The sequence below is a fragment of the Denticeps clupeoides genome, chromosome 10 (genome assembly GCF_900700375.1).
Source record: "Denticeps clupeoides chromosome 10, fDenClu1.1, whole genome shotgun sequence".
Classification (NCBI taxonomy): domain Eukaryota; kingdom Metazoa; phylum Chordata; class Actinopteri; order Clupeiformes; family Denticipitidae; genus Denticeps; species Denticeps clupeoides.
Genome location: NC_041716.1, coordinates 20,852,527 through 20,880,418, shown reverse-complemented (window position 1 = coordinate 20,880,418; position 27,892 = coordinate 20,852,527). Strand labels below are relative to the sequence as shown.

Here is a 27,892-nt window from a genome sequence, read left to right as displayed (position 1 = left end):
TAGTAGGGCTTCGTGAAACGTTTTCCATGGCCGACGACAGCAGCGTGGAGGGATGAGCAGCTGGACCTGCGCACAACTGCCGCACCTTCCCAAGAGCGTCAGCGCTCACGCTGGTCACGTGGGCACAGATCCAAAATGGCCGCCATGGTGTTTTGACGAATAATACTTTTGTGTTTGTTTCATTCTTCATAGAATTAAATTAGAAAAGCATAGCTACCAGGAAAATAATCGAACACGTGTGTTCTCTTTTATTTTTAAGGTTATATGACAATCAAGACTTCGCGTTTTAGTATTTTTACTTATCATACTATGCACTTTTGGTCATTATAAGGTAGCTAGCTTTCTGCTAGCAGATTTATTGAGCTAAAAATTAAAAGAAAAACGATGGAAGAGCTGAGCGCAGACGAGGTAAGCATATGATTTTACTTCAAATTTGCACGCGTATTAATTCAATAAAAGCACTGTGTTTGTCATCGTTCTTTGTCGTGTATGTGATCAGCATTTTCTGCTAGACTGCTTGTCATTGTCACCCCTTTTCAGCCGAAGCTGTTCTGTTAGCCGTGAGAGCTAACGCCGGCCGCCTGCCTGGACAGCAGCAGCAGCAGCAGTAGTCAGAGACATTACCCGGCGTTCACTGCTTCCCAGTGAATGAAACGCGGAAAAAATGCGCTGCTTGTTTTGTGAGCTCCGCTGCTGTCTATTGTCCACACGAAGGTGGAAGCTGGCAACGCATCTCATAGAGGCGTAGTCGTTACAACCGACAGATGCTTTTTATATATACCCATCCATATATATATAATTGGATCCGATATATTCAGCATTATCAGTCAGAGGAGATGTGACGCAGTCTTCTTAGCTTTTAAAATAATGTCTTATGTTCTAAAAATGTTATATGTAGACAGTCTGATGCTTAAATCTTTCATGTTGTTTCATTAGGTTGAAATAAAACATTTAAAGCATACTTGATATTAGTCAACTTCATGTATCTGCTTTTAATTTTTTTTTCAGGTTTTTATTGAAACCCTGTGCCTATTTGGTGACCTTCTGTAGATCCAGAGATCTGCATGCTGGTGGTCTCTCTGTACTTTAGTATATTTGAGTATGAAATGTGTATGAATAACATTTTAAAGGTGGATGAGATGCTGTAGCCTACATTAATGTTCTCATCATCTCGCTGGTCGGGTGAGGGTCTTCACGATCTAACAATTCAACAGGATTTAAAGAGGTTCTCTTTAGCAAGAATCACACTTGCAGAACATGCTGTGCTATTAAGGCAACTGAAACATTGAGGATAAATAAAATTTTCTCTAAATTATCTTTTATCTCATATGGGCATGACTTAATAATTTATGGGAGTGGGTTGTAATTGGCTATGCAGGTTTTAATAGATATTCTAGAAAATACATAGTTGCATACAAAGACAACTATTTTTGTGTGTCTTAGATCCGACGGAGGCGCTTGGCTCGCTTGGCCGGAGGTCAGACATCTCAGCCCAGCACTCCACTCAGCACTCCCCTCACCTCCCCACAGAGAGAAGCCCCTCCAGGGCCCCTGCCTGGCCCCTCGGCGGTTCCGCCTCAGCCCCTGCTGCCTGCCGCTACTCACTCTTTGGGGCTAAACACCCAAAATATCACCCCCGCTACATCCCCCATGGGTGCCTCAGGTAAGCATTGTGCACATATGAAATTAAATTTTCAGTGCTTTGGTTTTGATATCACAAGCTGATCATGCGTCAAATTAGGGCTGCACGATATTGGGAAAATATGCAATATACGATAATGATATATATCACATTTCCCTAGAGAAATGCTTTTTAAATTATTATTATTATTAGCTATTAAAAAAATTATACTAAAATAAACAGGTAATATATATTCACCTGATCTAATTAAATCTAATTCAGGCTATAAAGAAACAATGTCAAGGAAGTTGACAAATATTTAGACTTCAAAACATTAGGAATGACTTTAAACCCTCAGCAGATATTCTGATTTCTGGTTTGCTTTTACCTTAGACCTGCCAACACAATATGAATTGCTTTCAAAGATTACTTTTTATTTACATGTAACCATACACTCATCAAGAGTGTCTTAAAACAAGAGCATCTTTAAAACAAAATATTTCCTTGCCTTGCCTGTTTTTTTATATATATATATATAAAAGATATTATTAAACAAAAATGAAATAAGAAAATACTATTAAACAAAGTGAACAGGCCTTAAATAAATTGGTATGTAGTGGAAACACTAACATATTGCCGCTATCCGCATAAATAAAAATTAATATTAACATTACATGGCCCGGTCTAGACAATAGCATTATGTCACCTACTTGGGAGGTGGGTATAAAGATAGTAAGGGCCCATCTGATTGGTCAAATTTGGACACACAAATGCTTGGCACATAAATTAATGCTGCGTCCGAAATCGCATACTTCATGGAGGAGACACAGGAATCCCACATTTTCTACATCCGAGAGTGGCTGGTCTTTCTATGCAATGTACTGAATAATTGCCCGTGTTATTTTCAAAGCACGCGGATTGTCTCTGGACTTTATCTCTCGTCAAGAGTTTGCTGCAGTGGGGACTCTGCGCTTGTGATTAACCCCTTACACGCCGCTCAGACACAGACATTTCTCAGACCGTGGTATCGGTCCCCTGTACTGGCTGACTTAACGACTACGAGTGCTTTAGAAAATGTGGTATCGGTATTGTTGCATCCCTACTATGAATCCAGACATACTACTCGCCTTGCATACTGTTTTTCACATACAATATATTGTGTAGCGGCGGAGCCCGGCCAATGAGTTGGGACCAGCATGCCTTGCGGGTGAGAGACGCACCGACGGGACGGGCGCGTCCGGGTACTGCAAACCATGTTACGGGTAAATGTGTTCTGTTGGGGTTCGGGATGTGTGTGTTATGGGGATTTGTGGTAGTCCTCATAAAAACAATATTTATTTCTTATATTGCCCAAAATCACATACAGTATGTCTCAATGGACTTTGACAAGCCCTAGAGTTCATACCCCCCACACTTGACCCTTCTGCACACAAGGAAAAACTCCACACAAAACTTGGGAAGGAGTGAGACAGATAGGGTAGAGGGTACCCTATCTGGGTACCAGGGTAGAGTGAGCCTGCAAATGGTTTCAGTGCAGGGTTTGTAATGATTTGTCCAATAAGAAAGAAAGAAAAAAAAAAAAAAAGTCCTTCAGTTGTAGGTTTGGAGAAGTCCAGAGTGTAGTCCAGTGTCATGGTCTACATTACATGTCCATTATGATGTTACTGGTCCATTTGAAGATCCCTGAAGCTGTAGTTGTTACAGTGGTGATGGCTATGGTGACCCTCTGGTTAATTTCATGCTATACTACTAGATATAAATAAAATCTGCTCCCAAGTAAAGTCTTCTTTAGAGTTGATGGTGAAAGTTTTAGGTGTTTTCCAACTTTGCATGCTTCTGACACACACACACACACACACACACACACACACACACACATATATATATATATATATATATATAATATATATAATATATATATATGATATATAAACACTTATAATTCCGCCCACCGTAGATTGGTGCAGAATTGCCCAAATAATTGCACATAATTATAACTGCATTAGTTTGACCTTTTCCTGTACTGCCTGCTGTTACACCAGGTGGCACATTAAGTTCAGATAGCGCTGAAGACCTTGGCCTGACCCGATGGGTTTTAAGCTGGCTTGCGCAGTGAATGAGCGGTCATGTATGGCAAGCAGTCAGGGCCAATAATCTCCAGGTTTGTGACACGTTTTCAAAAGATTAAATTTTTAAAACCGCTAAATAATAATATGCCATCTGTGTGAAAGGGTAGTTCTGTACACTCTTACAGTTGCACTTTTTATGCCGTCTACACTGCCAATGATGCTCCCAGCTGCTACAATACTCCTGTTAAGTGGTTGCCTGAACAAAGAGATGCACTTGTTTTATTCTCCTTAACAATCCAGCAATTAGTCAATATTGTTATCGTTTTAGCACTGAAAAGTGACGTTCAGTAGGTGGCACATACTTATGTGATGGAAAGAGTTTGCATTTCATACATGTATTTTAAATCCTTTTGTAATACTAGAGATATAAAGAAACAGATCAAATCATTAAACATGCTCAATTCAAATACATAAAATGCACATATTGCAAAATTTTATTCCAGTGTGATCATATAGTACAGGAAGATGATTATTGGGTGCAGTGTAGGAGATCCTTTACTGATTGTGTAAATATGAATGTTGTAATGCCTTTTTATGTTGATGTCTCATATCTATGAATATGGTGCTGGCCCGGCCTGTCTGTCAAATATTAAAAGACAGTGTGGCCCCTGAGCTAAAAAGTTTGCCCACCCCTTTGTCTACCTAGTCCTCCATTCTTTAAAAGTGATAGTGAGCCATCTCCCTGTGCTGCCACCAGAGCCTCTACTTTGCACAAGGTTATTTGTGTTACCTACATAACCAGTTTCATGTATCTCAATTTAACTTGGATAATATTTTAAAATAAATATTAAAACTGTGACTGGTACAAGTATTCAAAACATAAACAGCCACATTGTATACAACATAAAAGCTATTTTTCAAGAAGCTAAAATTCATTGCAGCCTTCCTGGAAATCTCCCTGTGGGACTGTTGTTGCAGGAGATCCTCATGCATGTGATTTCCAGAAAGAGACCTATTCTGGTTATTGCTTAATGTGCATTTGAAAGGGTTGAGTTGAATGATATTACTCTAGCTTTCTGTGTGTAGACATTTTTTGTGTTTTAAGCTATTTGTCATTTTTGTACACAGAAGAGGTTGGTAGTAGCCTAGTGGGGAACACACTGATCCAAACGACCACAAAGTTGCAGGTTCAAACCCCACTCACTACCATTGTGTCCCTGAGCAAGACACTTGATTGCCTCCACTGTCCCTGTCACTACTGTCCCTGTATGTTGCTCTGGATAAGGGTGTCTAGTAAATGCCATCAAAGTAAATATAGAAGTTGACTAAGTAAATTACATAAAATAACTTTTTTTTTTTTCTTTCTTTCTTTCCTAACTCACTTGCATTGAATTAAGTGACATGCCACTCTTTTGAATATGAAAACCAACAACAAAGTTGATAAAGGATTAGCATTGGTATATCAGCTGTTTAATGTGTAATTGCAGAGATGCTTCATCTAATAGCAGTGAAGTGTCAAATTTCATAACAGAGAGAAAACACTGCGTTCAGGTTGCAGTTTCTCCTGGAGACGTGGGTTTGATTTTCTGTTTGGGGCAGTGTTGGTCTAGCGGTTAAGGAAGTGGCCCCATAATCAGAAGGTTGCCCGTTCGAATCCCGATCCACTGAGGTGTCACAGAAGTGCCACTGAGCAAAAGCACCGCCCCCCACACACTGCTCCACGGCGCCTGTCATGGCTGCCCACTGCTCACTAAGGGTGATGGGTTAAAAGCAGAGGACACATTTTGTTGTGTGCACAGTGAGCTGTGCTGCAGTGTATCACAATGACAATCACTTCACTTTCATAATTGGTCAGCTTTGTTCTGATTCCCCTTATTTAGTGACGTTTAAATTCTCTAAATTTTAGAAAGTTAGGACCATTGAGTTCAGACTTAATCACCACCATCGTATTTGCACCAGTCTCAGGGCCTTTTTTTCTTTTTGCAGGTGTGGCATACCGTAGTCAGAGCAGTGAGGGTGTCAGCTCTCTTTCTAGCTCCCCCTCCAATAGTCTGGAAACCCAGTCACAGAACCTGTCCAGATCCCAAAGCATGGACATCGACACGGCTTCCTGTGAAAAGAGGTAAGGCTTGTAGCAGACAGCTGGGACTCAGATATTCCCTCTCGCTAGTGGAAGAATTGTTTATGAGGCTAATTTTCAGTATCTGTAGATTATATATTAGGGCTGCATGATTTGGGGAAACAAACATATTGCAATTATTGAGATCAATATTGTGATATGCGATTGCGATTTGATAAAGGGCACTTGCTTGTATATCAATGAAAAGTCGCATAAAATTACTAATAGTGAAATTTTAATTTCAAAGTGAAACATACAAACTACTTTATAACAACTTGAAATGCCCAGTGCTTTCAAAATACACTATTCTACAAAACGTATTTAAAAAACATTATTGTCGAACGACAAACCCTGCGATTAGATTAATCGTGCAGCACTATTGTATATGGACATCAGCATTTGACATGTAAGACAGCAGCAGACTGGGCTTAGATCAGTTTTTGTTCTGTGTATCTGTTTCCTAGCCTCTCCCAGGTGGATGTGGACTCAGGAATTGAGAACATGGAAGTGGAGGATGGAGACAGAAGAGAAAAGAGGAACCTAGTCGAGAAGGTGCGCTTTTATGTACAAGTCTTTTCAACCTCCTTATTCATGTGAAGAATAAAGGTGTGCTGATGGCTAGAAGCATTTGATTGAAGATAAATTATGTCATTTGCAGGAGTCGTCCACTAACCCAGATGTCTCTGAGGAGCAGGCCTTACAGCTCATTTGTAAAATCTTGCGTGTCTCCTGGAAGGAGCAGGACCGTGATACCATTTTCCTTCCTGGCCTTGCCTCTGAGTTCCATCAAAACAGCCTGAAAGAAGGTGAACTGTGAACTTCAGAGAGAAATATAAATGACTACCTGACAGAATTCCGTTCTGTTGAGTTTTGCGGTATTTAGATGTTTAGTGTTGTGGATGAGTTTGATTTTTTCTCTTTGTATTTTAAATAAATACACTGCATTGAAGCAAGTAATATATTCCCTCTTTTGGCAGTCTTCTCGGATTTCAAAGACTTGATTGGCCAGATTCTAATGGAGGTCCTCCTGATGTCCTCTCAGTCCCGCCTCTCTAATCCCTTTGCCAGCCTCACTGCTACATCACAGCCAATTGTTGCTGCCAAATCTCCTGACCACCACCTGACTCTTGCCCCCTCTTCAAGCCAGGGTGGCAGTCCCATGATTCCCTGTGCTGGCTCATTCGGTGTCAGCTCTCTGTCCAGGTGGGCTGATTTTTCTTTCTTTTTTTTCTTGTTTCCGTTCTGTTTATCTGTTCTGTTTGTTAGTATGAACTGTCTGTTGGTCAGGTTCCATCAAGTCAAACCTGTTCTTCACTGTTGTTTACAGTCTTTATGGGGGTAGTCCATATCCCCTGGGTCTGAACACTGCCATGTTGAGCTCTCCATCTCTCTCCATGCCCTCTACCCCTCCTCTGCCCAACAACCCTGTCTCCCTCAGCACTGTGTCTCCTCGTCTGAGCTTGAACTCCCCCACTGCCCCTCTTCCCATTACTCAGAGGTACCATCCGTACTCAATCACCTCCCCTTGGGCTTCCTCCATCCCCCCTAGCCCCAGCCCAAGGTCAGCTCCTCCTCCAGCTTCTGCTCAAGGCCCTGCCTCAAGTCCCCAGGCCACCCATCTAAGTCCCCCCAGAGAGCACAACCTCACCTCCCTGCCCCTGCCGCCAGGTTCCCCCGGCACCATGGCCCGACGGACTGCTCTTGCTGCCAGAATGTCATCTAGGTACCTCCAGCCTGTTTGAGGGAATGAGTCAGTGGCTGCTAAACCCATAACCTGACTGACCTTCATATACTATGCTAAAACTTTTTACTTCCTGTAATGTATTTGAAGACTTAAAATAGTTAAATTATTAACTTCTTTTGAAAAATACTTTAAGAACAAAATTCAAATGAATGTTCTTCTGCATGTCATTTTAACCATTACACTTATTAGTAGATTTATTAATAATGTCTGGTCTAAATATTATCTTGGACCTGATACACACTTGGTTTGTGGCATGTATATCGCATATATATGTAGATTAGCAATGTTTGTGAAACACACACACACTGTGTATCCAGCTTGCACACTTTGTACCAGGCTGTGAAAGGTTTTTTAAAAATGATAATGTCATTATTATGACATAATTGCTTTTAAATGTCAGCACGAGCTCATTGAAGAACCTGTTTCTAACATGACGCTCAATTTAAAACCCAAAACACAACTTTTTTTTTTGTTTGTTTAGGTTTCAGTAATCCTTCCCATAAGGCCTTTATTTTATTTTTTCCTATCACTTTATCAGATTTTCCTCTAAATCCTGTAATTTCACCCCATTTCTGCACTTTTCCATCTTACCTGTCTGTACCAGCCCTCTCTCCCTCCTCTTCTTTGCCCTGTCCGATGTGTCTTCTGATAGTACAGATGAGGAGCTTGAGGAGGAGGAGGAGGATTTTTCTGGGGTTCAGTTTGCCTCCAGGTACCGGTGAAGTGTGTGCTTTTTTGGAGTGCATTAGCGTGCATGCTTCATGGTGCTGCCTGCCCACTAACGGAGCTGTCGCCCCAGCTCAGCGCAGCGTGCAGAATCTACCCCTGCCAGCCCAGCAGCATTTCAGCACTAACACACCTGCTGTCTGGATCCAGATTATTGCCACATTATGGCTGAGACTGGTGACCCTTCTTAGCTTTTTAATTTTAACGGATCAAATGGCAATTATTCTTCTGTTTGGAATATGACTTGTCATTTGGAGAGAAATCTTAATTTTCCAGGCTAATATTGTGACTCAGACATTGAGTACAAAATAAACTAAACTAGACATGAGATTTTAGCCACTGGGACTGGGATGACTTGGATGCTTGATTAGCTGTATGTCAGACACCCACCCCAGTTTACTCTCGGAAGCTGCACTTTAGATAGTTGGTTCAAGTCTTTAGTCAGGTTTGTCTTTGTTTTTGACAGGCATTGTTTTTTTGAGTTGTGTGTGGAGACTTCTGTAGTCTTGCTTCTTGGGGAAATTTACCACTAACTACTTGTGGAAATGAACAAGTACTGTACGCATGGTGTCTTGTGTACATAGTCTCTTCTGTACATGCCCCCCCCATCTAATTTAACATGTCATCTGTCCTCTGTAGCCTGGGTGCAGCGTCTGGAGGGGGGATGGTCCCTGAGTTGACCAGTGACCGCTTCACCATTGAGGCGTGCAAGGAGACAGAGATGCTGAACTACCTCATTGAGCGTTTTGAAAGCGTAGGGATAGAGGAGAGGAAGGCACCTAAGGTAAGTTCCGTTTAGATAAGTATGCTACTCTTAAAAAAAACCTAGCATGTAAGGAGGTGGACTCATGACCAAAGGGTTACAGGTTCCAATGGCAAACTGCCAAGGAGCCACTGAGGTTCCATCCCCACACTCTGCTCACCATGTGCCTTTCGTGACTGCCCGCTTCTGCATTAAATGCAGAGGACCCATTTTGTTGTGTGCTCCGTGTGCTGTGCTATGCTGTGCATCACAATGACAAAAACAATCACTTTCCCTTTAAAGTAACACATTCAGAAATGTAAGTATGTTACCAGCTTTCTGAACAGTCCTGAAAGCTCTCTCCTTTTGCTTACTCTTAATGTTGGTTCATTACTGAGTTTATTTCTAAAATGTCCTGGCATGTCACAAATCAAGTGATTGTAGTGCAGCGTGTGCCAAGATCACTGAAAATGAGGCAATTCCATGTGTGTGTGTCATGCCAGATTTTGGCTTCCATCTTGTAAACTTTGGCCCTGCTGATTCATTTTTACAGATGTGCAGCCAGCCGTGTGTCAGTCAGCTACTAAGCAACATTCGCTCCCAGTGTATTTCCCATGCTGCTCTTGTGCTACAGGGCGCACTCACACAGCCCAGGTCAGTGTAGCATGCCTTATTAAGGTTTAGTTATTTATATATTTTTTATCAACATTTTTGTTTTATGTGTCTGCATTTTTTCATCCAAGTAATGTCTCTGTTATGTGTTACACATGTTAACTTTGTACTTCGGGGATGACCTGGAAGTTGGGGATTGTGGGCGTGTGTGTGAGCATGATTGGAGAAGGATGTAAAGGAGTTTTGTTCATCGCAAATATTTGCCACTGGATCATTTTTTGTCCGTTAAAAATACACATATCTGTGCTCGTGTTAATATATTAGTTCACTTGTTTGTGAGGAGGAAGATGAGATTTGAAGCATTTTGTCTCACCCACTTAGGACTGCATTACAGCCATCGTTCCTTGTTCCTTACATGCTGTGCCGTAACCTTCCTTACGGATTCATCCAGGAACTGGTCCGCATGACTCACCAGGAGGAGGAGGTGTTTAAGCAGGTGGGGGACTGAGGGAAATTGAAGAGTGTTTTCTCTCGCCCTCACTTCTAGTCTACATTTGTTTTGGCTGCCTGTATTAAGTCATGGATGTCTGCACAGTTAAGAAGCTGGCACTGAGATGTACATCTTACTACACCCTTACTGCTCTGATCTGGCCCCTGTTGGGCTTTGTATGTCTAATTGCTCACAGATCTTCGGTCCCATTCTCCAAGGGCTTGGATTAGCAGTAGAAGAATGTTCATTTGACAGTGACAACTTTAAGTATCCCCTGATGGTAAGAGAGGCACCACATGCTTTTTATGGTTTAATAATGGGGATTGGATGCGCAGGAGCAGTGGCTGGGTGATTCAGAGTTGCACCTGGATTTGTGTAGCTTTGTGTATCTATCTATCTATCTATCTATCTATCTATCTATCTATCTATCTATCTATCTATCTCTATCTATCTATCTCTCTATCTCTCTATCTCTCTATCTCTCTATCTCTCTATCTCTCTATCTCTCTATCTCTCTATCTCTCTATCTCTCTATCTCTCTATCTCTCTATCTCTCTCTCTCTCTCTCTCTCTCTCTCTCTCTCTCTCTCTCTCTATCTCTCTATCTCTCTATCTCTCTCTATCTCTCTATCTCTCTATCTCTCTATCTCTCTATCTCTCTATCTCTATCTCTATCTCTATCTCTATCTCTATCTCTCTCTCTCTCTCTCTCTCTCTCTCTCTCTCTCTCTCTCTCTCTCTCTTTTTTGCATTAGGAGGAACCCAGGGCCAACAGCACCAGCAATTACAAATAAATAAACATACTTGTTGAATTAGTGTTTGTAAGTGTTTTGGTAGATTTGTCCCAGTTTTTCCAGAATCTATGTTATTTGGCTGATATGTGCAACTTAGTGATCTTGTTTCCAGTACAAAACATTCATTAAACGTTTCTTTGTTATAATACACATTTATATGCAAATTAAAATATACATTCATATACAAAGGAATGCTACTGTGCTCCAAAATCTCTGCTTGTAACCACTTGTGACATTTCAAAAATATTATTAGCTGGTGTTGGTCCAGCCCTGGTTGAGTCCCCACCCCTGCACTCAATGTGTCAGGGTGGGCTCCAGTAGCTGCAACTTTGTTTAGGAATAGGCTGTCATGGATAGTGAGTGAGTGTGTTGGAGCTATTTTTTCCCTCTTGCATTCTGTGCTGTTCCTGCCTCTGTTATTTTTATTCGCTGCTAAATTGAACAGGGGCTTTATTTTTCTAAGAATAAAGGCCTTTGCTAAACAGTGGTAGCTTGATTTAATGAAGATATATGTTTAATAAAAGCTGTATGTGCACTGCTCTCCTCCTGTGTTCAGTTAATCAGAATCAGAAAGGGAAAATGTCACATTAAACCACAAAGAAGCATACTGGCTTTCGTTAAGAAATAATGAAATCTGTTTGTTTTGGGGGCAGTTGTCACCTAGCGGTTAAGGAAGCGGCCCCGTAATCAAAAGGTTTGAATCCCGAACTGCCAAGGTGCCACTGAGCAAATGAGTTTCATGGTAAAAACAGAGAACACATTTCGTACTGCAGTGTATCATTTCACTTCCACTTTTATTCATTAGGCTTTGGCAGAACTATGTGAAATTAAGTTTGGAAAAACTCACCCCATGTGCAATTTGGTAAGTGTTAAATATTTTGCAAATTTTAGGCCTATAATATCGCAAAAACAGTATCACATATCAAAACTCTAACAATTGTTTAATTTACTTATTGCATCTCAGATAACCTCACTGCCACTCTGGTGTCCGGATCCACTCAGTCCAGGCACAGGCCGAGAGATTCAGAGACTCTCCTTTCTTGGAGCTTTCTTCAGCCTTTCTGTCTTTGCTGAGGATGACGTGAGTTACCGCCATTCTATTACACAGTCAAGTTGACGTTAATCGATTTATGTTTATTCTTTATTCCACAAAGCAAATTTAACAAAGTCTGGATCATTTGAGTGAGAGTTCAATTCATCAACATGTCTTAATGATAACTTAGGCTGATGAGTCTGCTGTGTACCTCGGAACTATCCAGGGTCTGTGACCCTGAACCAGTATCATGCAATATCCTCTGGTATGCAATGCCTAGTTGGTTCATTCTACAGCAAGATAATGCAAAGCAATGCAACCTACAAGTACAACACATTTACGGGAACAGACCTGGCAAGTATTCCACAAAGGAAAAATTAGGGTGTTTTAACTTTTCTCAAAAACGTTTTTAATTATAAAAAAAAAAAAAAATCAATGGCAGCTTGTTCCAGTGAGAATAAAACTGTTCAGTTCTGAGTAACCTTATCAAAGGCCCAACATTACAAATATTCATAGAAAAATTGGTCATGTGTTTTTACTAATGTACTAATTTGTTTACTTATGTTTTTACTTTGTTTTACTAATTTCATTGATTTGCTGTAAGTAAGCTAAATAATTTTTAAAACCAGATTTGCCTTTCTCAGCCTAGAGTTGGGGACAAGTATTTCTCAGGCCCTGCCATCACCATGGAGAACACGCGTGTGGTCAGCCAGTCTCTCCAGCATTATCTGGAATGCGCTCGGGTGTGTGATCTTTCTTTCTGAGTCTTCTGTTAAGATTTCAAAATTAGTGAAATATTCAATAATTGTCAGACCATGTATAATAAGTCTTTTCCAGAATGTTTTCAACAGTTACCGCTGTTTTGGTGTGAAATGTGTTGAATACTGTTCTCAGGGTGACCTTTTCAAAATCCTCCACAATATCCTGCTAAACGGAGAGACCAGGGAGGCTGCTCTCAGCTATATGGCAGCCATGGTGAACCGCAATGTGAAAAAGGCCCAGATGCAAGTGAGAGTTAACCCCGTTCAGCTGTTTCTCTATGCTCTTTGCCTCAGTAGACTGTGCTGTGGTCATGCTTTCTAATTTAATGCTATGGGGAGAAAACTCAGCTTTACCACACTTGCATCCTTTTCTCCCACTTCAGACGGATGATAAGCTGGTTTCCACTGATGGCTTCATGCTGAACTTCCTGTGGGTTCTGCAGCAGCTGAGTATGAAGATTAAGCTGGAGACTGTGGATCCATTCTACATCTTTCACCCAAAGTGTCGGCTGCAAGTCAGCATTGAGGAGACCAGACTTAAGACTTCCATGGAGGAACTGAAGATCTGGCTTACTGAGCTGCGTTAGTAAATCTTATGCCCAGTTTTACGGATCTGTGTATTTTGGTGGGGTTGCCTTATTTGAGCATGTCTGTCACTGACCACGACAATGCATTAGATGAGTAAGTGATTACTTAGTGTTGCTCCTTAGCATCTTTGCTTTCACAATATAAATGAAAATGAGTAAGAAAAACATGCTAGCGCTTTACACTGCCTTGCCAGTAAAAAAAAAAAAAAGAGCCATTGGGTAGCATTTGGACTCAATAACTGTGTGGCTATAAGAAAGCCCATTGTTAGTTGGGGGTGCGTGGGGGGCGTGGGACAATTGTTAGTAATATTGCTATTTGTCTCATTCCGTGGGGCTGTTCCCACAGCAAACCAACTGGTTATGTATTTACTGACATAAACCTCGCCATTTACCAAGGCTTGGGACCAGCCCCATGAAATACACTGTCCTGTGCATCCCCTGTGAAGTGTTGTCAACAAGTGAAACAGAATTCAGATGCCGTTTGTTAAAGTATTTGAGCCAGTAGTACTATGTAAATTTAAATATTTGTAAATGGAAATGTTATTTTTATTTGTTAATGGTCTTGTTATTTACAGAAGAAAACCCATTCAAGTTCTCAGAGCCCAAGTTCCCCACTGAGTGCTTTTTCCTTACGCTTCACACTCATCACCTCTCCATCATGCCGTCCTGCCGACGCTATATCCGCAGGCTTCGAGCCATCCGCGACCTCAACAGGTACGCACGTTCTGTATGTGTGTACACAAACAAACAAACACACAGTGCTGGTTTACACAATTTCTTTCAAACTCACCCACACAAAGTTCTTTTTAGTACCATTGGGGTACTAAACTGCTTTGATAATTATATTTGAGTACACCTCTCATAATATACAGGCCAAATTCCATCATATGACACAATTATGACTTTCTAGAGATAAATTGCTTGTGTCTTCCTCTTGTAAGTCGCTTTGGATTAAATAAATAATGTTCTGTGTTTTGTACATATTTTTATCCAGATTTTTTTTGTCCTATTACATAGTGACTAGTGTGGTTTCCTGTAGTGGAAAATTTTGTAAACTGCACGCAGTTTGTTTAGAAATGGTTGAGCTGGGAATTTATTGAAGAATCTACCTTTGACAGAACTGTGGAGGAGCTGAAAAACAGTGAGAGCCAATGGAAAGACTCCCCTTTAGCCAGCCGCCACAGGGAGATGCTGAAGAGATGCAAAACCCAGCTGAAGGTTTGTGGCCAGTTGTGTATGTTGAAATTCCATTTCAAAGTAAATAATCTAGTTTGTTCTCCTGTTATGGTGCCATTGTTTTTGTTGTATGTTTCTTAAAGGCATTCGCACAACTGCAATGGAAGCCAATTTGTGATCTGAAAAGACTGAAGCTTTATCGCTCTCTCTTGCTCCCTCTGTAGAAACTTGTGCGGTCCAAAGCCTGTGCAGATGCAGGCCTCCTGGACGAGGGTCTCCTTCGTAGGTGTCTACAGTTCTACAGCATGGTGATCCAGCTCATCCTGCGTATGGTAGACCCTGCCTATCCTCAGTAAGTTTTATACACATTTAGATCAGATGATGCGATTTCAGGTGACATTAGCTTGTATAACGAAAAAAAAGACATGTATTGGAGAATGTGATTAGAATTGTTTTCTTATTTGACCCAATCTCACGTAGAATCACCCTTCCACTGAACCTTGAGATCCCTAAAAGCTTTGCCGCACTGCCTGAGTTTTACGTTGAGGATGTGGCTGAGTTCCTACTCTTCATTGTGCAGTAAGTTCAATATGAGTCAAGTTGCTAGCATATTATTAGCATGTCTAAAGAGTGTTCCTGGCTCATTAATCTAATTTATATTTTAATAGAAAGCACTCCTTCCACAGAACATTTTGCTTATTAAAAAGCCCCAAGTGTTATGATCTCAGTATTGGGATGGATAAATCTGTGAGGCTATGATTTATATTCCTATTTTGGCTTTTGTCCCTGACTTTGCTCTCTGCTCTCTTTGCTCAGGTACTCCCCCCAGGTTCTGTATGAACCTTGCACTCAGGACATTGTGACCTTCCTGGTGGTCTTCATCTGCAGTCAGAACTACATCCGCAACCCGTATTTAATCGCCAAGCTTGTGGAGGTCCTTTTTGTTACCAACCCTGCAGTGCAGCCGCGCACCCAGCGCTTCTATGAAATGATTGAGAACCACCCGCTGTCTGTTAAGCAGTTGGTCCCTGCCCTGATGAAGTTCTACACTGGTAAGTTGGCTGGTGTTAGTCAAGTCAATAATTAGGCAATACAGATCCATGCAAATGCATTTTCCCCATGTTTTACATGGGCTTCCATGGAGTCAGGCTCATTACTTACAGCTTTCATATTTTTTACTGTTACAGATGCCAATTGATCATTGGTTAATCTTTGGTTATAAGCTTCTGCTCATTGTGTCATATTCAGTGATTACAGATCTGAATCGGATAAAAGTACACAAAAGATCAAAATAATGCATATTTAAAGAGGGTCGGGAGATAATAGGAGTATTTTTAAATAAAACACTCTCCACACTCTGACAGTAAATAAAATTCAGTGCAAGTCACTTGTTCTTATTTGTCGTGAATTACAAGTGGATCATACTTCATCAAGGGGTGTTGAAATGAATCACGATGTGGACCATATTGCATCTATGCAGTGCTGAACATAATTGATTACATCATAATGACATTGCTTGATGATTTTCTGGCAGCGGTATAAAATTTCTTGTTAGTAAGTAGTGCCGGTAGTGACTGTGGCGGCCTGATCTGAGTACAGCGCTGCTTCGTGTTGGAGTTTCACGCTGCACTGTGCAGCACCTGGCGGCCTTCTTTTTACACTGCGGTCCTTTGTTGAACTTTGATCGCCACTGAGCAAAGCACCGTCCCCACACACTGCTCCCCGGACGCCTGTCATGGCTGCCACCACTGTTCACTCAGGGTGATGGGTTAAATGCTGAGGACAAATTTCACTGTGTGCACCGTGTGCTGTGCTGCTGTGTATCACATGTGACAATCACTTCACTCATTTTATCTTATGACTCATCACCATTTTGAATGAGTGCAATGACAGTGGGGTTAGGACACATCCCTGACTGTTCAAGAATCAGAAGTTCTTCACCCACTTTCCCTGCCTCTCAGAAAGCTAGTAATCCATTGGCAGAGGATATGTTGAGGAGGAGAACACCAGTCTAAAGTCATTGCAGTCCCATGGTAACTGCATCATCCACCAACCAGTTTGCATGGTTGCCCTGCAGAAGTCTTGTTATATCTTCAGATGGGTTAATGTCAGCTGTTGAAAGGATTTTGGTCTTCTGTATTTGGTGATGTCTTGTAGAGCTTAATGATGTATCAAATTCAAACCGTAATCGTGATTGACCTGATTGCGATTTGAAAACATTCTTACAACCCATGAGTGATCTGTAAAGTCTGTTTCAGTCAACTGCGGCACAGTGCTCTGAAACCCATGCGTCACATAGAAACTACTAGGGCTGGGAATTGGCAAGGACCTCATGACACTATTAAAAAACAGAGCTGAAATGCAAGATGCTGTGTACGATCTGGGTGGGTCATTTTGTATAAATTTGTTCCAGCATTTATCAGACTCCCTTATCCAGAGCGATTTACAATCAGTAATGACGGGACAGTTCCCCTGGAGACAATTAGGTTTAGTGACTAGCTCGTAGACGAGTGTGTTACCCGCTAGGCTACTACCAGCCAGAATTAATAATTCTGCCAAAACAACATAACTTTAACTTTGTCTTTGCACTCTAACACACTGAAGAAGTGGACACCAAAAACATTAAGATAAAATGCATATGATTGAAAATAAGAAATGAAAGTGGCGAGTCTAAGTCTTGTGTGGTGCTTGTAGAGGACTGAGCTGAAATGGAAACATATCACTCATTATCGGTGAACACTATGGCTGGGTCCTCGCTTTTTATGTCCCCCAGAAGCTCGGCGATGGTACTGCTAGCACTGCTCTCGTGTAAGTTCAGCAGCCAGTCCTCATTAATGTGGTGCAACGTGATCAGAAAGTGAGATCCAGTGGCTCTCGAAGACCAGCAAATTGCACACCAGTGCCACTCTGTCTGCAGAGAGAAGAGATTCTTTTACAGCCTGCATTACCTCTTCACACATCCTGGCCATTGTTACCTCCGTAATATGTTTTCGAGTTCAGGTGTTGAGCATGTGCCTGAATCTTGTGTTTTCAACCGTGCTATACGGGTGCAAATCCTGACAAATAACGCAAGGTGGATGGGAGTTTGTTAGTGGTATCTATTTCATGTTTTGCGATTTCATTCAGCCAGCAATGCCAAGCAGTAATTCAACGTGCCCAACTGTACAGTGTATCTACAGGAGAGGACGCTATAGTCATTCACTAAACGGCTCAACAGCACCACCAAGAGAACTACATTTATATACAGGTCAGGCAGACTGCACAAGACAAGTACTGGAGAGGACTGTTTGTTGGCTCAAAAATCCAAGGCCAGCCCATTTTCCGCTGCAGCAAAGCTCCACGAGACCTGGTCACTTGAAGTCCGTGTATCAACCAGAACAGTTTGTCAGATTCTGTCTCAAAATGGCCTCCATGGTCGAATCAGTGCCCAGAAGTCAGCACTAAACAAAAAACAATTGAAAAAACATGTGGCATTTGCCAAGGCCCACAGCCTGCTAAAAGAATTGACGCTGGAAAGCTTCAAGCTCATGGAATTCATATAAGATATTACATTTGGATCTCACAGCACCACTACTTAATTTGATGACATATTTTTGTAAATTTGTTCAATTTCTGTACTATCGTCTTGCCAAAATTTGACCTTCCTGTCTTGATTAAATGATAAATCTTTTTTCAGTGAAACTAATTCATTTCAATGCATTAAACATAATTTGGTAGGGTTTTATCTTTTCATATGACCTATTTCTAACATCAATTGATTCATAAAATGTCAGTGATTTATAGGTTAATTATTGCGACTTAATTCAACCATATCATCTTATCGTGACACTGTTAGGAAGGGCTGAATTACTGAAAATTGCTACTGTGGACACCAAAATTTTGGAGATTAAATACTTTGTGACAAAGAATAGCGGTACTTCTTCTGTTATATGGAAGTCTGCATTGTTTTGTTCACAGCCAAGTGGTGGGTGAACTCTCTTTTCAATTAAACTTTTTGAGTAATTCCATGAAGAGTTGCTAAAAAAGGCATAATCCCACCATCCAGGGGGACTGTGCCTGTAGCTACTGGTTGTAAGGCGCTGTGGATAAATGCTGTAAATGTATAAGTCAGGTTCTTAATGTTACTTCAGCCTCTACAGAACCAGTGTTCTACTCTCAATAGAGCCACTTTCTGGATATTTTTGGTCTTAATTATGTATGCACATTCATTGCTTTTTTGTCAAGCAGCTCAATGGTGCACAGCTTTAAAAATAAATCAATAATGTGAGGAATTTTATGGTTTGTTGGGGTTACTCATGTGGTCGTGTGACAATCAGAGGCCGATATTTTTGTATTTATTTGGAGTGCATTTCTTTTTTTCAATTAATTTTCAATTAATCAATTAATCAATCTGCAGTACAATGTAAACCTTTCCACTTTCTGATTAACCAGTGCCATTTTATAAAGGTTAATTGTAATGTTGTCTGTGAAGGTTTTCAGTCATCCAGGTGAATTTGTCTGAAAGTTGAGTCATGGTAACTGGACTTTCTTTTTTTTTAATGTAGAAATGGAATTGTAATGTTGTTCTCACAGGGATTTTTATAGTCAGTGGGAACTGAGCACTGATTTGCTCACCATGGTGACTATTGGTCATTATTATTAAAAATATCTGCAAGTTTATATTAAGCTGTAACTAAAATTGTAATTATTCATCTTTCAGTAAGTAACTGTAATTCAATTACAACTTTTCCTTCAGTAACTGTAAAGGATTTAAATATTTTTGTAATTAACTTTTACATAAAGCCGTAAGTCGTGGCCACATCCCAACACTGGATGTCTGTCAGATAAATCACAGTTAGATTTTCTTCTCAAATTTTTTCAGCCCTCATGTCTAGCAGGCATGGCAGTAGCATATTTCTTTCTGATGGTTAAGTCACATAGACTTGGATACCTTCTCCTAGACAGCAGAATACTGAAATGGTTGTATGGGGGCTGGGTCTGGTGGTTTACATAACTGACAAAAGTTAGACAATATGATCCATTCCATTTCTTACTAAGGGCGCTCATAGGAGAATTACATTTCTATATTACTCTGAATCCATTACGAATGTCAACTTGCTAATCTTTTCTCAGATGTGGAACACACTGGTGCCACCAGTGAGTTTTATGACAAGTTCACCATCCGTTATCACATTAGTACCATCTTTAAGAGCCTCTGGCAGAACATCGCCCACCATGGAACGTTCCTGGAGGAGTTCAAGTGAGTGCCTGACCCTTGAATAATATTGCAATACTGCTGTGTTGTGAAACACATTAGAGACTATTTACATTTTTATTGCCACAGACATCAGTGATCATTATTGGCATCCCAGTGCAACAGATTGCAATTAATGTTGCTGTTTTGTGTCCCTTCCCTGTAGCTCTGGAAAGCAGTTTGTGCGTTACATCAACATGCTGATCAATGACACCACCTTCTTGTTGGATGAGAGCCTGGAGTCTCTGAAGCGCATCCATGAGATTCAAGAGGAGATGAAAAATAAGGAGCAGTGGGATCTGCTTCCTCGGGTTAGTCTGCATGTTTACATCTATCTGGACATCGATCTTGTGTGTTAACTGGTGACTGATGCCCAGTAAAAGCTTCATTTACACACAATTGTGTAAATATGACCACTGTGTTTCAAAATGACTGCTTTATTTTGCTCAGGACCAACAGCAGAGTCGACAGTCCCAGCTGACACAGGATGAGCGTGTGTCACGCTCATATCTGGCCTTGGCCACGGAGACAGTGGACATGTTCCATATCCTGACCAAACAGGTCCAAAAGCCTTTCTTACGGCCAGTGAGTACAATCCTACTACACATAAGTTCATAGATTTATTTTCCAATGACCTATTACTATTTTCAGGAATAAGGTATAGAATAAGGTATCAGGCGGTCAGGAAACTCAACTCCCTCCCGGCTCTGCCCCCACTCCCCTCACTCCCCTCTTCTGCTCCACAAACTTTCTGAACTCTAAATCACACAAACTGACCATGCACCAGTCACTCTGTGCAGCTCTGGTCTGCCATCTACCTCACTTTCACTTCGTCACTTTAAACTTAAAACTCTGTTGCACTATTGGTTTTTGCACTCTCCTGATGTTGCACTCTCCACCATGTGCCCTTATTTGTATATGGTGTTTTTAAAATTGTATATTGTGCCTTTCTTTTTAAATTGTATTTATACTCTGTATTCGTTACTGTTACTGTTTTTGTATTTAATGTTATTTTTATGGGTCAGAGAGTAACGTAATTTCAATTCTCTGCATGTCCTGTACATGTGGCAGAATTGACAATAAAGTTGACTTGACTTGACTTGACTAGAAGGATATTATAATGTAATATAATATCAAAAACTTGCAGATTAAATAGTCTATGATTGTTCCAGACATTTCAACTATAGCAGGGTAGGTGAAAGTGACGAATCCATACATTCATGTTTGGTATTAATATTCTACATTCAACCTTAAAGGTGGAGTTAGCATCTCTTCCCATCGCCTCTGTTTTTCTATCTTTTTGAGTATCAAAACTGAAATAGGAAGTTGAAGTAATCTTCAGTGAATAGTAGTGACTGTTTCAATTTACAGGAGTTGGGTCCTCGTCTGGCAGCCATGCTGAATTTTAACCTTCAGCAGCTGTGTGGGCCCAAGTGTCGTGACCTGAAAGTGGAGAACCCAGAGAAATACGGTTTTGAGCCCAAAAAGCTTCTTGACCAACTGACTGACATCTATCTGCAGCTGGACTGTGCACGCTTTGCCAAAGCCATTGCTGATGACCAGGTAGGACCTTGTGACCTGAGATTTATCAATCTTCTCAGGTCTTGACTCTTTGTCTACACATTGATCAAAGTTGCCCTTATGTGAGGGCAATGACCAGCTCTAACACACAAAGTTTGCTGCTTTAGTGCTTTTAAATATTTTTGTCAGTTGTTTCTGTCGTGTATTGTAGTATAATTACAAGCATTTTATGTTTCAAAGGCTTTTATTGACAATTACATCAAGTTTAAGTAGAGTATTTGCAGTGTTGGTCCTTTTTTTTCCCCCCAATACCTCTGCAATTCGCCCTGGCATGCTGTCAATCAACTTCTGGGCCAAATCCTGACTGAGTGGTGACCCATTCCTTCATAATCAATGTTTGGAGTTTGTCAGAATTTGTGGGGGTTTGTTTGTCCACCCACCTCTTGATGGTTGACCACAACTTCTCAATTGGATTAAAGTCCGTGGAGTTTCCAGGCCATGGTCCCAAAATTTTAACGTTTTGTGTCCAGAGCCATTTAGTTCATCATGCTGGAAAAGGGATTGTTCTTCACCAAACTGTTGGATGGTTGGGAGAAGTTGCTGTCAGAGGATGTTTTGTTACCATTCTTTATCCATGGCTGTGTTCTTAGGCAAAATTGTGAGAGGTTGAGAAGCACATGAATGGTCTCAGAATGCTTTACTGTTGGCATGAGACAGGACTGATTGTAGTGCTCACCTTTTCTTCTCCAGACAATAATTTTTCCAATGCCACAAACAATCAGAAAGGGGATTCATCAGAGAAAATGATTTACCTCAATTGTCCAATCCCTGTACTTTTGCAGAATGTCAGTCTGCCCTTGATGTTTTTCTTGGAGAGAAGTGGCTTCTTTGAGACCCTTCTTGACACCAGGTCATCCTCCAAAAGTCTTTGCCTCACTGTGCGTGCAGATGAACTCACCCCTCCCTGCTGCCATTCATGAGCAAGCTCTGCACTGGTGGCACCCTGATCCCGTAGCTGAATCATGTTTAGGAGACGGTCCAGGAGTCTGCTGAACTTTCTTAAGCACCCTGAAGTCTTCTTCGCTACACTTGATAATTTCTCCTTGAAGTTTTTGACGTTTTTCATGTTTCTTAAATTCATAACATTAGACATATAAGAAAAAATGAACATTTTTTACTTTTTATGACTTTACAGAGGTCATATAGCAGAGAACTATTTGAAGAGGTCATCTCCAAGATGAGAAAAGCTGGTATCAAGTCCACGATTGCTATTGAAAAATTCAAGCTGCTGTCTGAGAAAGTAGAGGAGATTGTAGCCAGAAACTCTCAGTCTGAGGTTGACTACAGTGACGCCCCTGATGAGTTTAAAGGTAAGTTTGTTTGCATTATTCTTTTAACACCATTTTACAATGCTGGAATAAGTCTAATCTGACTATCAAAGGCATTCTTTCAGTTCTGAAAGAAAAAATGTTTCAATTATGCTTCTTAATGAAATTAGGTAGCTTGTTTGTTTTTCCACTTCTGATGTGATTTCAGTTATGATTTTCACTGATTGTTTAATGTATATATTGTGTTGATACATTGCGTAGTGCTCAATTAGAGAGTGTCTATATTTGCATGGTGCGGCTTTTGTATGATGTTCTAACTGTGACTCTCCCAGACCCGTTGATGGACACCCTGATGACCGACCCAGTCCAGCTACCGTCTGGTAACATCATGGACCGATCAATCATCCTGCGGCATCTTCTCAACTCACCCACTGACCCTTTCAACCGCCAACCTCTTACAGAGAGCATGCTGGAGTCAGGTACTGATAATGAAGTTGCATTCAGTTTGACTGCTACAATCTCTTAACATTCACACACTCACCCACACCTACAGAGCAAACCCACATACATGTATGACGATAGACAAGATTTCCAGAATGAAAATTTCCATATCTCTATAAATCATCAATTTCATTGATGCTCATGCGGTTTAACAAGTCCCTTTTTTGCCCCTTGCAATAACCTTAGTTTTTCCAATCAAGTTTGCAAGTTTATTCTTCCATAGTTCCAAGGAGTGGACGTGATCTACAGATCTGAACTAATCAAAAAAGTCTGACAGGACTAATGGAATGTTGGTTTTTGCCCCTCACAGTCCCAGAGCTCAAGGAGCGAATTCAAGCCTGGATGAGGGAGAAGCAGGGAGGCCGCTTGTCATACTGAGCCAGCATTCCTGAATTAAGGGATGTTTTCACTGCGTCTGAACTCAAGCTAAGACAGAAGATAAATCACGATCACCTAAAAGAAACTAAACTCTCATTTCATTTCTTCTTTTTTTTTTTTTCTTTCTTTATTGTTGGTTGTCGTCTTTTAGGCTCCTGATTCTGAAATGAAGCATAATAAAGTTTAGACTTTTAAAAAGGGTTTGCTCTTGACTTTGTGTATATATAAACATATATACATGCGTTTAACTAAAAATGCATACCAATATGTGGAGAAGGAGCAGTGTCAGCCTGAAGATGCCAAAGGTAACATATGTGGGCTTCATCCCTGCTTTTCAGCTGATTGTGGCCACATTATCATCAGATTTCCCTTCAGTTCTGATTGCATTACTAATGAACCAGTTAATGACAGCAGTCTGAAACATGCTTGAGTCACCATGTTCAGCACTGCCTGTTACACACACATACCTACCTTAGACAGACTACACAGAAAGAGGATATGTTAAAAATGACTTTGCCAGACTGTGGTAGAGATATATGGCTTGATTGTCATTGAAGACTTAGTGAATTTGAGGTTTTGAATGATTTTGAACATTTTCCCCCGTCAGTGTTAACTTAAATGACTGTGTGCATGGCCTAAGGTGCTCCTATGTACTTCACCCATCTTTACCGTGACTTCGGAGCTCAACCTCAAGGTCTCATCAAAGAATGTGACATCGCTGTAGCATGAACCTCCCAGATCAGCAGTGCAGGAGTAGGGGGGGTTTAACCAAATGACTTTCTGAACAGTGTCTCTAGTCTCTCACAGCTTCAATGGGTACCTCATCACTACATCCTGCAGTCCATATCCCTGGTTGTTGAAATTGTCGTGGATTATGAGTCCTTTTTGCGATACTGTTTAAAAGAATTTAACTGTACAGGACTTCGCTTCCTTTGCTACAAACTTGTTTTTTGGATTGATTTCTTTAAACTGTAATAAATGGTAATGCACACACACATTCACTTGATGTCGTGCTTTGGCATTTATGTTAATGTATGTCTATATGCATAAAAAGACATGTAAACAGTCATGCTTTCTACTTAATGGGATGGATTGGGGCACTGGTAAATTATACATTCATTTTTAAGTAAAGAAATATTTGCTATTTTTATTTTGAAAGGTATTTTATAATTGTTAAATCGCATCATTGACTTTGTTACAATTGCGAGGATTGTGCGATAGGTGACGTAGTTTTACGCCTGCTGCACAACGTGCACATTACAACCAAGAGGAGAACGTTCTGCTTTTCCAGCTCTCTTGGAGGGAGTAGAACGGTCTGCAAAATCATTTTTTTTTTTTTTGCAATCGGGATCCAGGGTTTGACTCTACCCACAGTAAAAACTGTCCCCCGTTGGGTTATTGTGGTTTACATCATTCTAAAATAAATGTTGTGAAACATGTCATCCTTTTGGTCTCCGTAGCTCGAGGTGAAATAAATTCCATTCAGCTCCGATCTGTCATGTTAGTCGGCGCTCTAGCGCCAGCAATCATTCTTGTAGCCCTGAAGTGAACAGGTAAGGCTTTATTCACAGTATTCAATCCATCTTTTTTCCCCCCATTTCCCTCCCTTGATTTAAACACCTGGAGACACTCACTTCCGCCAACCGGAAGAGAATGAAACACGGTGTCCATGTACACACCTCGATCTGTCATATAATAAGTATTCTGAATTTTAGATGAGCCCATGCAATATCTGGCTTTTAAATTTTTTTTTCACTAGATGGATTATTTTGCAACACACGCGTCCTTAGACCTCTGCGCGTCATTGTTAAGTGTTCAAGGAATATCCATGTAATTTGTGCTCTTTCTAATCTTTGTATTCTTTAAAAAGAAACTATTACTAGTATGTTTACACAGTTCCGTACTTTGTTTTGCGCGGTCTGCACGCAACGCTATTTGGTAGCATAAGGAGTGAAAGAAGTCCTGCAGTGTTGCGTCACATTAAGGACCAGCCCACCATCTTTTTTGAAGGCGCCCATTGGCTTGCCGTCAGAAATCACTCGAAGACATGAGCTCCTATTGGCCTCTCTAAGTGTCACTCACAAGGGTGAAGAGGGCGTTGACGTAATCTGTTCAGTCCACCATCTGTAATGCTAACTAGTGAGCCGCTCGGCCAGCCCCGCTATTTTTCGCCCCGGTCGGCAAACGAGGTTAGGGCGCAGGCACCGAATGCAGTGGAAGCCGGTGTGGTGGAGGATTAAACACTGCTATAATGGCTGTATGTGACCAGAACGGCATTGTTGCGTCGTTTTCTCTCAGGAGACACTGATATTAGCCTCAGTCGTCGTTAGCCGCCACATTTCGCTGTCTGTCTATGCTTTTTTAGTGTTTTCGTCCCAGCCTTCAGACGGTGAGTGATGTTTTTCTGTCTATAAATGCAGGTCGTGTCGCACCCGTGGCCGGGAGCTGCTTTGGGTCAGATGTTGGGGGAGCCATGTTTGTCTCTAGTCGCCCTGTTTATTATAACCTCACATTTAGGAGTTATTTTGGCTTTTACTGCCGTCTCACATCTAATGAAAAAAAAGGCAGTGTCTTCAATCCGTCCAATTCATTTAACACTAAAATACAATAAAATTCATTGCGAACTGATCATATTTTTCCTGTCGTAGTTCCATCACCGCAGGTCTCCATTACAGAATAAATGCGTAAGTGGAGGCTTCACTGCAGACAACCCGATCACGACATCCGACGATGCAGAAATATTTCTATATATTTTCTATATGTGTGTGTGTAATATGTTGTCGGGCCTGACAATTTTTAGTCTTTTATTATAGATAGGCTAAATACTGCGGATACAAGTCGGGTTTTTTCCTCCTGTCGCCAGGCCCGCGGTGTCCGGATTGGGTTTCATGGGCGTTTGCTCCAGCTTCTTTAATGCGATGTCTGCAAGGACGACGGCTCCAAACATTCACGTCGCCCTCGAAACCACGCGTATCCTGCCGACAGATCCTCCGCTTTTTTGATTAAAGTTTTATTTCTGGACATCGTGCCATGTGCAGCCTGGTTATTTCGATGGGATCGGAGATTAATTGCCACTAGTTTCTGACCCAACCCTGCTGCAGTGTAGACAGCCATGTTTTTCAGCTGGAGGACTGACTGGACTGGAACAAATAGTCCTCAGATTCACACGGATAATCTGTGTGTTAATATTTTTTTAATGTATTGACAGTATAGAGTATAGTTTTGAGGTGTTAGGACCCAAAATCCTTTTAGCAATTTTATTTTCTATGGCATTTGATCTTTGACCTGTGAGCATCTTGTTCTTTACCTGATTGCAGGAAGAAGTGAGGATCTGTGGTTCTGCTCTGTGTCTGGAAGCCTCCTGTTGCTGCCATGTCTGGGGCATCGGTGAAGGTCGCGGTGCGAGTGCGCCCCTTCAACTCGAGGGAAATGAGCAAAGAATCCAAATGCATTATTCAGATGCTGGGGAATTCCACCAGTAAGTAGCCCATTTCCATTCCGGACATGCATGGCATTGTTTCAGATGTTCCTTCCAGAGCCTTCCAGATGTTCCACTCGGGCTGGCTGGGTGGGTGCGGTGCTGTCAGAAATGCTGAGCTGTCGTATTGGCTCATGGTCTCCTATTTCTGCATATAGATGGAAATCTGTCTATTTCAAATTCTCTCAATAAGGAAGTTTGTCTGTTGGCCAACATCTGTTGCTGTTCGCTCACATGTAATCATACAGGAAAAACCCTGGTGGTGAGAATTTTTCATCATATTGCTGTTTTTCCTCTCACATGTCTCCTTTTTTGGAAATTGGAAGTAGTCTGTTTTTGTGTGCAGGTGATGTAATTTGTCAAGAATAAATGGGTGATATAGCAAAAACATTTGATTATGATATATACAAACAATTCCTTTTCTGATATTGCCAGACTGAAACAGAAGACACCAGAGATAATAAACTGTTTATTAACATATTAAACCATGACTATTGCTGCCCTCTACTTAAATATTTACTAGCTACTGCTGAGTAGCCCTGCCCACATGAGCAGTTTGTCTGATTGTGTGTCTGGCAGTAATGTAAACACACAAAATATGCTAATTATTATTTATTTAATTTTTTAAAAACATGATCATGAAGAATGTGTGAAGGTGATCACCGTGATTGTGCTGAATTTTATCGTGAGCATCTCCCAACCCTAATGTTAATGAATATACAGTACAGGCCAAAAGTTTTCAACATTCAATGTGCTTTCTTTATTTTCATGACCATTTACATCGGTAGATTCTCACTGAAGGCATCAACTATGAGTGAACACGTGGAGTTATGTTAAATAACTGAAAAGATTTTTAGATTCAAATTTCTTTAAAATAGCCGCCCTTTGCTCTGATTACTGCTTTGCACTCTCTTTGCATTCTCTCGATGAGCTTCAAGAGGTCGTCACCTGAAATGTTTTCCAACAGTCTTGATGGAGT

General features: G+C 41.0%; 2 protein-coding genes and 1 long non-coding RNA gene across 33 annotated transcripts in view; 2 read left to right on the top strand and 1 right to left on the bottom strand.

Moving 5' to 3' along the window:
- The first annotated feature begins 129 nt into the window (after positions 1 to 129).
- ube4b (ubiquitination factor E4B, UFD2 homolog (S. cerevisiae)) lies at positions 130 to 24,430 on the top strand. 2 transcript variants are annotated; one of them, XM_028993003.1, is made up of 29 exons: positions 130 to 408; positions 1,444 to 1,663; positions 5,677 to 5,812; positions 6,274 to 6,361; positions 6,468 to 6,615; positions 6,787 to 7,012; positions 7,137 to 7,532; positions 8,158 to 8,265; positions 8,919 to 9,063; positions 9,575 to 9,675; positions 10,015 to 10,129; positions 10,320 to 10,403; positions 11,723 to 11,779; positions 11,882 to 11,998; positions 12,595 to 12,693; positions 12,845 to 12,958; positions 13,095 to 13,293; positions 13,874 to 14,012; positions 14,417 to 14,516; positions 14,699 to 14,826; positions 14,955 to 15,053; positions 15,291 to 15,526; positions 19,587 to 19,713; positions 19,874 to 20,018; positions 20,158 to 20,292; positions 21,079 to 21,270; positions 22,424 to 22,598; positions 22,889 to 23,035; positions 23,368 to 24,430. In XM_028993003.1, the coding sequence occupies exons 1-29, from the start codon at positions 385 to 387 to the stop codon at positions 23,433 to 23,435; spliced, it is 4,068 nt and encodes a 1,355-aa protein (XP_028848836.1). In that variant the 5' UTR covers positions 130 to 384; the 3' UTR covers positions 23,436 to 24,430. The 2 variants fall into 2 exon arrangements, with proteins under 2 accessions (XP_028848836.1, XP_028848837.1); XM_028993004.1 differs by lacking the exons at positions 7,137 to 7,532; positions 8,158 to 8,265 and having other exon boundaries at positions 23,368 to 23,508.
- On the bottom strand, positions 23,544 to 27,080 carry LOC114797823 (uncharacterized). Its single transcript, XR_003750987.1, has 2 exons — positions 26,743 to 27,080; positions 23,544 to 23,596 (listed from the first exon to the last, which is right to left on the bottom strand). It is a non-coding gene; the product is annotated as an uncharacterized LOC114797823 (long non-coding RNA).
- kif1b (kinesin family member 1B) overlaps positions 25,526 to 27,892 on the top strand; it is a 58,174-nt gene continuing 55,807 nt past the window's right edge. For 20 of the 30 annotated variants that reach the window (XM_028992994.1, XM_028992993.1, XM_028992991.1 and 17 more), the window contains exons 1-2: positions 25,528 to 25,824; positions 26,753 to 26,913. In XM_028992994.1, coding sequence (XP_028848827.1) covers positions 26,808 to 26,913 — 106 coding nt within the window. In that variant the 5' untranslated portion in view covers positions 25,528 to 25,824; positions 26,753 to 26,807. Of the gene's footprint in view, positions 25,825 to 26,752; positions 26,914 to 27,892 lie in introns of all 30 variants that reach the window. The other 10 variants (XM_028992970.1, XM_028992978.1, XM_028992972.1 and 7 more) reach the window with 2 other exon arrangements.